This window comes from Symsagittifera roscoffensis, chromosome 7 (genome assembly GCF_963678635.1).
Source record: "Symsagittifera roscoffensis chromosome 7, txSymRosc1.1, whole genome shotgun sequence".
In the NCBI taxonomy this organism is placed as follows: Eukaryota; Metazoa; Xenacoelomorpha; order Acoela; family Convolutidae; genus Symsagittifera; species Symsagittifera roscoffensis.
Genome location: NC_087068.1, coordinates 8,717,281 through 8,729,571, shown reverse-complemented (window position 1 = coordinate 8,729,571; position 12,291 = coordinate 8,717,281). Strand labels below are relative to the sequence as shown.

The 12,291-nt window shown below is 31.7% G+C and overlaps 1 protein-coding gene across 4 annotated transcripts in view; it reads right to left on the bottom strand.

The window, feature by feature from the left end:
* Window positions 1-252: 252 nt before the first annotated feature.
* Window positions 253-12,291, bottom strand: part of LOC134851502 (acetylcholine receptor subunit beta-like 2) — a 60,876-nt gene continuing 48,837 nt past the window's right edge. For all 4 annotated transcript variants that reach the window (XM_063867621.1, XM_063867623.1, XM_063867624.1 and 1 more), the window contains one exon: window positions 253-1,123. In XM_063867621.1, coding sequence (XP_063723691.1) covers window positions 288-1,123 — 836 coding nt within the window. In that variant the 3' untranslated portion in view covers window positions 253-287. The remainder of the gene's footprint in view (window positions 1,124-12,291) is intronic.

Below are 12,291 nucleotides of genomic sequence, written 5' to 3'. Positions count from 1 at the left end.
TTATCGCTTATTGATAAAACCGTCAAAAGGAGCTTCTTAACATGGTTTGATCTTGATGGTTGCTTTATCTTCTTCCTTTAGAATACTTGGAACTTTCGGTAAATTTTTTAATCCAGTCATAGAGTTTGTTTGTTATCTGGATGTGCATTTTCAATTTTTTTATGCTTTATCCTTTTTAATAAAAAAAGTGAAAAACATAATATTTCATTTTCAAAATAGTTACAAACTAAAACACTTAAGTTGATACACATGGTCTAAAGTTAGTTTTCCTGGGTAATTATTTGTTTTCAAACGGCCAACATCAAATTTTGCGGAGGCTCCGCGCCTGATTGGTGAGTCAACAACATTATGTAAACAAAAGTCAGGACAGTCAAAAACGTGAACGAACAAAAGAGCCCGAATCTGTTCAGAGTTTCGCATGCAATAATTATTTCTTCACGCTTGGTCATCTTCTGGTATTCCTCGTTGTTATTGCAAGTTGTCTTTGTAGAGTAGTGAATTTGTCCATTGGTTTTCTTTGGGTCGCGTTTTTGTTCCTTTAGAACAGCGTTTCCATTGACATGCAGATTGGCAATTGCAGTTTCGATTTCAGGGTTGACCTTGCATACCTTTTTCATTTTTCTCGGCAGTTTTGGCCCCATAATTGGGGTTAACCTTTTCAAAATAAACTTCAGTTTGCGTTGACCTATAGCGTTTTCTGGGAATGGGTTGGCGTAAATCGAGATGATTTCAATCGTCGTCAAAAGACACAAAACGATGAAAATTATTGAAGTTAGCAGGTATTGTCCCAAAATCGGGACACTTTTCCCGCCTCGTGGCATAAGTTCGGAAACTAGCATCAAGTTAACGGTTTGAGACAGAAAAATAGTGACCCCGTAGCTAATTTTTTCACCAGCCTCACATGGTATTATGAAGTTAAACACTGTTAAGTAGCTGATTGCGACGCTCGGTATGATAATGTTGGCTACATAGAATTGACTTCGTCTCCGAACCCGAATTGAATAAATTATAGCGGAGAAGTTGCCGATTCCGTCGCCGTAGTCTTCACACACGTGTTTCGAACTGAGGTTGAGAACTTCCCACACTGTATTTGGTAGGAGAAAATTCATTGTGAGACGAATTCCTGAAAAAAAAGTTTTCTTTTCAAGTATAGTTGTTACTGTTACACACAATGTTCTGACCTAGAATTTATTTGGAAAAACATTTCAAAAACAAATTTCCTAACGAAAACAGGGAGGAAGGGGTGGTTGCAAACCTACTTGAGAATTTATGAAAAATTTTTTGAAGCCTTGTTTGTCAGTACCCATTCCCACTTATTCCTCTCTGTTATTTTCACTCGCTAATTTGAGAAACTAAATACTACAAAAATATTGAAAGTGTTTTCACTAATATAAATAAACGACTTAGAGGAGGACTTTCACATGATACCATTTTCTTTTTGTGAGTAACCTGAAGTGATCGAAAAATTTAGCCAGGATATCTCCTTCTTTTTTTTGAGATGTTGGAACAAATCACGGTTATTCCTACTTTCCCTTGAAATTTGGAATTTTAATGTTCAGAATTATTGTACTTATATTGGAGTTCTGCAAAAGTGCGAAGACAACCTTAAAAAAAAGAGATTTACTGAAAGCATCTTGGTGTTGGGAGGAGGAAAGTTTAATATAGCAACATCGAAACCAAAAAAAAATAGCATAGTTTGGACTAAAATAGCAGAGGTTGGACTAATTTTTTTACTTTCCTTCAAATTCTTAGCATCCGTTATTAATCTTTGATGTTGTTGATAACAAACCCTTAGTGATTTTTTTTTCATCTTACGACTAAGGAAAGTTCAATAGTAGAAGGTAAATTCGATAAGGTTGCAAATCGAACAAGATAAAAATTGAAGTGACCACATTCTGTGAAATGAACAAAGATTTATTGATCAATTTCGCGTTTCATTTTCTCTGACAAATGCAAATGCGACCAAAAGTAACAAAAATATTTTGCTCAAAAAATGATTTATGACTTGAAAGACGGATGGCAGCTGAATTTATTCATTGAAATAACGTAGAAAAAATAAGAAAGTAATTTCGCCGTCTTTTATAATGTGAGTGACTTGGATCCTAATTAAGTATTTAACTTAGAAAAACCCAGTTTTGCAAGTTTTGCAGAAAACAGTCTTTCTCAAAATTTGGATGCTCAAATTTTCCAAAAGAGTTTCTAAGCACCTTATTTTGCAAATTTTAATATGAAAAAACCTTAAGATTTTCTAGAGATGGACTCAAAAGTAATGTTATAGTTAAGGGAGCTCAAAATCTGAATGTTTCGAAACCGAATGTTCCGAAACCCCCCCCCCCTCCGCCGCCCCTTCCTCCTCACATCCAGCCCTCCTGCTTCTAGTTCCAATTGTTTATTGTCAATAAACAATTGCGCACCCCCTCTTTCCAATTGTTCATTGGAAAAATAACAAAAATATCCGGTTGTTCCTCGAAAAAAAAATAGTATGCCGCTTTTAAATATTTTATATCTTTCTTAATAAACTATTTAAAAATGGCAAATTTCAAATAACTTGTCACCGGGCTAATTTTTGAAACTGGGCGTACTTTTATTTACAGGATTCTTATCAAGCCATTATGGTCGACATGTATTTGGAAGCTGAAAATCATTTAGTTTGACTCCATATTCTCCCTCGTTTTTGAATTGACTAACTTAATCACACTTTTATCCCAAAAAGCTTTCATTTGAAGTGATTTATACTCTTTTTCAGATTCAGCTGCGCTGAAGACATAATCAATTGCAAAATATGCCACAGTAGATTATTTTCTGAGAAGCTCCGGGACTCAAGCAGAAATACCTTGTTAGATACCTTTTAAAAGCAAATATTTATAAGTTTTAGCTATCAAAAAGTCCCGTCGAACAGCTCAATAGTGATTAGGAAAAGTATGGAAAAAGGGACAATCATAAATAACAGTACGGCATCTGTTGTTTGACCTGAAAGTCTGTTCAACTGGTGTAAACATAATAATAATCAGTTGATGACCAAGCTTCACAAATGTTCTGACAACCTTGCTTCTAGCTCAAAAAAAGTATATTAAAACAGTGTTTTAAAAATACAACAGAATTAAACGTATCATCCGAGAACAAAACGACAAATTTCAATAATTTAACACTTTTAAGCAAAATGACAAGTTTACAGAATCAAGATAATTTCTAATTGTTTACCCGGAAATTTTTGTCATAAGTGTTCTGTTGGTTTTCCAGGTTGACCATAAAACGTACCATACAATTTTCATATATATGGAAAATAGCTTATCATACAATTTCTTAGAATTCCATAGATACGGAAAAATTTAAACATTTTTTTATAAATGGAAATTGTAGGACGAGCATTTTTTCATAAACCAAAAAGTTGATTTATAAAAAAAATTCTCATAATTTTTGGGATGTGTTCATGACCGAACACAAGTGACTTATACCATAGTTTACTCAAAACTAGAGTGGTTCAGTTCTCAAAACCAAAGGGTTCATCATCTGGAATTTTCAATGCATTGGAAACGACCTGAATTGTGTAAGAGTTCTCTTAACAAATCATATAATAAAAGCATCAAACTTAAAAAGTTTGGCAAAAAATTTCAAAGATGATTATTTTTGAAATTAGAATTTTCAAATTATCAGACATTGATCAAGGCATATATAAACATGCCATGCAAAAGAAGAAGGAGTTTTTAGCCTGTTTGAAAAAGTTATCCAGCGGAACGGGGAAAAATCCAATTTTTGTGTATCTAGGACTACGTTATGCAGAAAAAAAATTAAAATTTGCATGCAATTTTTTTTGGAAAATGTTTGTTTGGGTACAAAAAATGATTTGCGGTTGAAAAAAAAATAGAAAAAAGTTGGGGGCAATTTCAATATTACTTCGAAAAATTTTTGTTGTAACCAACTAGTCATTCAATTTTTTTATATGGAAAATTTATGATAACCATTTTTTCCAAAAAAAGAAATCAACAGACTGTTTCATCAACAGACTGTTTTGTTTGGTTTAATTAGCCGCAGAAACTAGTTGGAATCTTTTTTTAATGATTTTTTGAAATGGTATGAAAATTGTATGAATAGCATTTTTCCATACATTTGATGTATGGAATTGTATGATAAGCCTTTTCGGTGTATGGAAATGTAAGATAAGCGTTTTTTTTCGGTGAACCCGGGTAGGTTTGAAATGAAGCTTTTGTTTTTTATCATGATTTGACAAGCCATTTCATCATTGGCAGATCAGGTAGAGGCCAGGCCCATCATAGTGTCTTAACAATTTGATATGATTTTAATACATTCGTTTTTAATTGATTAATCTTTAAAAATTTCAAAAAGTGCTTTTGAAGCAAACGAACAGGCAAGTTTGATTGGTAAATTGGACGGGGAAAACTTTGAAAATCACCCTGTCTATAGATGCATTGCAACTTTTTGCAACATTTAAAACTTTTTTTCTGAAATGGCGAGATGTCAAATACCAGGAAGGAATGGAAAAATTCAAATCATAAAACGTAGATTTTATATCTAAATTTGCCTTCATCAAGTTTGCTTCTAACCAAATTTTATAAAATTTTAATTACCAAATTTCAAAATTTAACTCTTTTGATGTTTTCATTAGAAAAGTTTATCCACTGGTTTTTTCGGGAAAACTTCATTCTTCCGCGAATTCGGCATTTTGGTAATTTTAACTAATTTATTTCTATTTTCTTATTACATTGACATGCATTAAGATAAACACTAAACCTAGTTTTTATTTTGCGCATCAATTCATCGAGTTTCGTTTCTTCATTTACTCCGGAAAATTACAGAACTCCTAGATATAAGATATTCATAATATAAATTGTTTCCATTACAAAAATTGCCTTTTTTCTCTCATCAATCAAAATCGTTGGTCTTTTCTGAACTAGTAAATAATTTAGTCGATTGCCAATTTAGTGATTTTTTTTTCTTAAAAATCTAATGAAAAAATCAAATGTGACTTAACAGGGCTCTTGATTATTAGAGGCAAAAAATATATGCGGCAATATAATTTACCGATCATTGTTTCCATCTGAATTTTGAAGTATAAAAAAAATTTTGTAACCTATCCATAATCAAAAACATATCTATCAAAATATTTTTCCTCCTATTTCTTTCGAAAAAATTTTTTCTGGAAAAGGCATAAAACTTTATTAAATGAAATACTCTAAATCGATTAAATTTTGAAGAAAAAAAAGCAAAAACGGAAAAGCATTTATGCATTAATGAGAATTAGGAAACATTTTTAATAATGACGTTGAAATCTTCAATATTTGGTTCTTCTTAAAATGAGGTGAAGCCTTGATTTTAGAATGAGCTTGTAAAATTGACAGCGCAAAGCCTTCAAGATCCCATTTTGTCTTTTAGCTTGTTAGAAAAAAAATTAGAAATATTAAAGTTCAAGCTTGGCGTAGGCGGAGAAGAATATGCATTTTTTGATGACCTTTACTTTGAGATAACTTAGAAGCAAAACTAGGTGGTCTTCATTCTCCTTAGAATAGTTTTCCTAAGAAGTAGTGTTATTTGGCAACTATTGAATACAAGTATTGGCAACGTTTGTTCAAAGAGATATTGGTGTACAGAAATAGGTTGTTCCGGTTTTGGAAGAAAGGTTAGGATAATTGCTTTTGGAAGAAATTTCATCCAATTCAAGTTAGTTCAATCTTTTCATTTAACAGGTTTCGAAAAAAACTCTAAAAAATAGTCCGAGAATTATATCTTCTTTGGTCCAAAGCTTCAGAAAAATCTCTCGGATCTACTTAACAATCGTCTTCCCTTTGTTATCTACTAAAAAGCTGTGTACTCTATAAATGAAAGCAGTAATTTTTATTTGTAAATTAGCTCTTGAGCGTTCGTTGTGGATTTCGAATTTTAAAACCTTCTGATTAGTCGAGAATTCAATTCACTTAACCTACTTTGAAAAATTGTCCCCCTTTGTTGAAAGGGGGCATTTTTAAGTAGATACAATTTCTCAATTGTGATCAAATTTGTTTAAATTACAAGGGTTTGATATTCACCAGCTGCAAATTAATCCGACTCAAAAACACTTGCAAATTGGACAGATGGACGCTCGTTTTCAGAACCAGTTTTTAAGTGAGAAACAGATCATAGTGTACTTAACATGGCGTGTGGGCATATGTCGCGGGAACAAATTTAATCAAATATTAATAATTTGATTATTAATAATTCAAATACTAATAATGTAACTCAAGTTATATCCTTATTTTTCCTCAAAAAAACCGTATTATCATTTTAAGTATGTAAAATATCATTTTTATATATCAAATATCAAAAAAAAAACTTTTTTTCAAAAACATAAAAACGAAGAAATCACCCTGACAGGGGTGGATTTAGGGAATGCGTGAGTTTAGGGACGCTTTCTTCCGTCAGGGGCCTGACTCGCTGACAAACCATAGCCTCTCTTTGCTACTATTTCACATTCACAATTTCAGTCGAATAACCATAAATCTTTTTTCTGAAAGTGCGTTCAGTTCTAACACCTAACACCCAAAACTTCAGTTAGCACGCGCGGAAAAAACAGTATGTGGAAAAAAAAAGAAACGATCTCGAACTTATTATAAATGTTGTCTTCAACTTAATATTCAGATTCGAATCATAAATTTCTTCCAAACATCTTATCAGCTTTTTAAATAGTTTTACAATTGTGCTTTCTTATCCGTATTTGCAGCTGATATCTCTAAAAACAGGAACTTGAGCTGAGAAATGTTCTTAAGCACGTCTGCTTTAGATATTTTTACTGAATACAATTCAGACAACCCTTTTCAATGAACATGTAGTTTTTCGCTCTATGGTAAACATCTGCACGTTTTAATAAGAGCAGATGGTTTTGATTGTTTGCCGGACGCAGTTACGTATAGTTTCAATGACCTCCAAGATAAACAAGTTCTTATGAACCTGCCGATAAATGAAACAAAGGAAATTCAGGACTTAGTAAATAACAAAACTCGAGAACTTGAGATTAATAACATATTTTTATTGAAAAAACCAAAATATCATTTACAAAATTATGATACCAAATATTCAATGAGTGCGATCAAAGCGCCGAATAATTTCTCCTACATCTGCAAAATATTGAAACCCAGAAGTCAAAATTAATTAGCGAGCACAATTTCTCTGTAGCGGACCCATGTAGCATGAACCGCGTCCAAATAATTCGGCCAAAAACAATTCAGCTGATATGAAATTCAAACAATTCAGCCAATAATAGTGACCGCCGCAGTAGCACGTAGCGCGTCCACCGGCGAACTCAAACCGAGAAACAACTCTAATTCTGATTTTTTCTTTTGAATCTAGCGTTTTGCAAAAACTGGCAGAATGTTTGTATACTTTTGGCTGAATTGTCTGAATTTCAATTTGGCTGAATTGTCGTTGGCCGAATTGTCGTTGGCCGAATTGTCTGTGCGCCAGCATAAAAATTGCTCGTCTCAAGGCAAATCCCTCAATGTTCTGGCTACCCTATGAAGTGTCTGAGAAAAACTTATGTTACAAAACAAATGATTACGAAAATGAATTTCAAGTTTAATTATTGCTCTGATTTTTAAAGAAAGTAACGAATCATTTGTGTTTGGTATTATTTTTTTTTCAATAAATTTTGACTTTGTATCCAAACAATTTGTGATGAAAATTGAACCATCTGAAAAAAATGACGCACAGAGTTCAAAGCTAAAATGTTATTTCATCTGCTACATTTTATGAGTTAGAGAAGGAAGTTTAAAAATTGCCAGTTTGCAAAACTCATTCGGCAAAAAATCCATATTTTTATGAATGCGTAGCGTAATAAAAGCAGCGAGTCGTGGGACTCATTCGGTTCATAAAATCATTCCAAAACAAACAAGAGCAGCATGTTGTGCAAGTAGTGCAGAGCATTCCGACCACAATAATGAAGAAAAACTGTTAGTAAAAAACAATTCTTTTTTTGATGTATATTGTTTTTTGTTTGTGTTGCGATGAGTGATCTAAACAACAAATCAAAAACAAAACTTTGGGCCTACGTCAAACTTTTAGAAAAACAATCATATTTGAAATTATTTGTCATATTAAAAAGAAATAGGATTGTTCAAAAAGTTCAAAAAAATACTTTTCTTAAATCGTTTCAAGCATTTTACAGCAACTGTTTTTGAATCGTTTTGCCAATAAAGTGCTAAAAAAAAGCTTCAAAAATTAATTTTAATGTAGAAAAATTAGGTTTCAAGCTAAATAAAAGATTGTTGCCCTAGATAAACTTGCACGTTTGTTTTCATAGCTCGAATTGTATAGAAAGGCAAACGCTTCAAACCGTTTATTTAGATTTTGAGAAGTTTTTGGAAATCTTTTATGTCGTTTCAATCACATTTGAAAGGCTTCAACAAAATATATCACTCAACTGGTTCCAATTACTTTTATGGTACCTAATTTCACTGGAAATAAATAAACTCAAAACACCATTTCAGTGGTCGGAACATTGAGGCCAGCTAAATAATCCAAATAAATTGCAATTTTTTTGCTCTTTTTTAGAAAGAAATCTTCTTTTTAGAAAAATTTTGGAAATTTTCAAAAAATAAACTACACATTTTATCAAAATTGGTTACCAAGATACTGCATCAGACGCGGAAATCAGCCGTTGGAATATTGAGGGCTTTGCCATGATATGGTTGTATTTAATTCAAAAGAGTTGCTTCAAAAACTATTCAACAAAATATTCGAAAATTTTCTGAAAATATCATCCCAACGACCACAAATATTCAAAGCCATAAAAGTTCAATAAATCTTCTCCAGAACTTTTGATTGAAACCTTTATATTGATAATAAGCATTCGATTATTTTTTAAATTTAAAACAGTGCAGCCTTAACCTTAGTCAGAACATTGAAGATCAGAATTCTTAACACTTTAAATGTAACTTTGTTAGTTGACAGATACAATATCCAAAAGCGTTTTTATTACATACTGCTTTCAGAAGTAGCAAAAACTTGACGAGCCTCAGATTTCCGAATTCAAATGGAAATTCAGTCTTTTAGTTTTTTATCAGTTTCCTAGTTTGGAAATAAGCAACGAGTTCTGAAACATGATACACATAACTGAGATAGATACTCAGATTATCAGATGAGAAACAGGAAGATGAAAATTGAGGTATTGAGGTCAACCTAGTCTATATATTTTGATAGCTCAAATGAAGACAAAACTAAAAGAAAATGAAAAAAAAGAGAATTTTTTGTATCTCAGGTTCTACACTTGAAGGGAAGTCTTGTTATTTCCCCTCTAAATTTCAACACGTACAAGACGCAAAATTCTTTTTTGGTTTTTGCCCTTTTTAAGACAACGAACATCATACAGATATCATATAAAATTAGGAAGTCCAATAATTAGGTGAGGTTGAAATGAAAGTTCATTTTCGGTACAAAAACAATTATTCTGTTTTCTTTTTATTTAAATTGAATTTTCAATTGATTATCGACAGAGCAAAGGTTCAAAAATAACTATGAAACGACTATCATTCCAAAACGCGGCCAATTAAAAAAAGTCTCACTTAAATATAAACACATCAGATCAGAGACTAAGCTACATCAGGAATTCTTAATCCTAATTTTTTTAAACTTTCACAGAGAAAAGCTCTAAATCAGATTAATTGACATCTTCTTCATGAATGGGTTTGTTTCAAGGATCTCGCTTCACAAAAGCCTTTCAGTCTGTCAATTTTAATGACTGTGTTCTGCTCACTGAAAGTACAATTTGAAAATTTTAATTGAAACAGATGGTTTTGACTTTTTGTCGTACGCTATTAATTACAATTTAGTTACCCCTTCGGATATAAATTATACCTACCCTGATGATGATTCAACTTAAAAGAGATATCTGATAATAGGAAACACTTGATTGATAGCATGTCTTCGTTAACTAGAACAATGGATCACTGGTTCAGCTAAGTTAGGTCAAGGCATTCGTTTTACTGTTTAAACTACCGCAGTGGCGTGCGCATAAATTTTTCTAGGGGAAATTTTCTGCGCCGCTGGTAAAAGAGGCCAAAAAAGCGTTTAATGTACTTTTGAAAAATTCGGATTAAACAAATGCGTGTTTTCGACGCGCGCTCCCCCCTTAAAATTATATATTTTTGCGCCTTTAGAAAATTTTGAGTTTGGTTAGGCAAAAATGGTTGTCGTAAAGTTATACCAAGGGGGGGGGGACCCTTTGAAAAAATTTGCAACCATAAATGAGGGGGGGCTTCGATCGGTTTCATTATACTAACGCGTTATTTGTCTTCAAATAAAGAATGACAAACAAAAATGAAAAAAAAAATCTTTTTTTTTTCATTTTTTGCATTAAATTTTTTTATATCTTTTAGTAAATCTTTATTGCCGAGGAAGCACTAAATTAAAAATCCACAATTGGTATTTTTTTATGAAAAAAAAATTTCTAGGCCTGAAAATCTTTTAAGAAAAATGATTTAACGGTCGTTACGCGATCTAACAATAAAAAATCTTTAAAACCAGTTTTCTCAGCAGTGGGACAATTTTCATTTTTCAATGTTGTTGAAATAACGACTAAAAGGTCTTCAATTTGGTCTATCACTTCAAACACATCCGAATACAAATTTCTCCCCATTTTCAATGGTCGGAACAACAACTACCAAAAAGTTTCCGATGAGTACATTGAGAAATATCTTTGAAACCTGTATGAAAATTGTTTGATAGACAGTTTGTCATACATGAAAAGTGCAAAAAAACGATCATGTTTTCACCCAAATAAGAAACTCATTTCTTTCATCTGACAGCTTTAAAAATGCATTTCTAGACACTCAAGGTATGAATATCTAGAATAAGCAGTTCAAAAACTCTTCATTTCCTAAATTAATTTTTCGTGTGATATTTTTGTGATACTTTTGTGTGATATTTTTTAAAATATGTATATTTTGAGAATGAAAACTTAAGAAATACGCATGTGCTTAAGAAAACATTTTATTTTAACTTATGTTGCGTCTTAGTCATTTTGCATGCTTGTCAAAAGCACTCATCCATTTCACGTGCAGCAGATCCAATATTCTTTTAAGGATAGCCGGTTACTGAGCAAGTAGCGCAGAATGTTCCTACTAGTCTCAGAAAATTACAATAAAATTATTTTTTCAAACTAGTGTCTTTATTTTTTCGGCGTAGTGTGATAAATGAATCTGAGCAAAAAAGTATAGCTGAGGTATTTTCGTTAGTCATTGTAAAATATGCAAAATGGAAGACAATTTTGGTAACCAAAAAACCAAAAAAAAATTATAATTTTTTTTTAATTTTTCAAATTTTTTCCCAAATTTTTGAATACTTTTTGATTTCCAAAATGAAGCTTAAAACTCCAAAAAATAACCTAATTTGCGTAAAATTAAATTTTTGAAGCTAAAGTTAAGCATAAATAAACTAATGTAAGTCTGCTCACCCACTCGCTCGAAATAAGACGAAAATCAAAAGTTTCAAACCAGTTTTTTTCAACACTGGTAAACTTTTTTGAAAAATTTTAAAGTCGTTCGAATCACAACTAAAAGGGCTTCAATTTGATCTATCAATCATTCCGGTCCAATGATTTTTGTTATAGCTGATTTTACGAGGAAAACAAAAAGTAAAAAAACTAAAACACACCCGAATACAAATTTCCTCCCCATTTTCAATGGTGGGAACAAAAAATAAAAAAGAGATAAATGGATTACAATTTGGAGAAAATTGGTAATGTATTAGAGCTAATTTTTATCTATTTAGAGCGTAAAAGTTTAGAGTTTTGAAGGGTTTTTATCAACAAAACAAAGTAGTTGCTCATTAAAGATGCATATGTTTGTATCTAATCATCTCATGGAAATGAATTTTAAAAAAACTTAGCCTTTTTTGTTAACTCCTTCGCCTTTTCATTTGTTGGCCCTTTCTATTAACAATAGTTACACCAAATTTTTTATCAATTAGTCAATGTTACACTTCTCATAGTCAAATGCTCGTACACGTAAATTTTAAATTTATTCTAAGAGCACTTTGCTAAGGTACACAATTTTTGTCTTTGTTTTGTATAGAGAAGGGATTCTTAGTGAAGGTGACGGCAAAGTAAAAGAAACGAGAAGATACTTGTGCCTAAACTTAAACATTTAACAGAATTGAATTGAAGGAAAATGTAGAGGTCATTGATTTTATTTTCCAAATTTAGTTTTTTGAGAGAAGTTAAACAAAACCGACAGAAACTAGATATCCCATGGCATACACCTCAAAAATTCAGCAGATATTATAACTGTTATAACTATTATTATAACT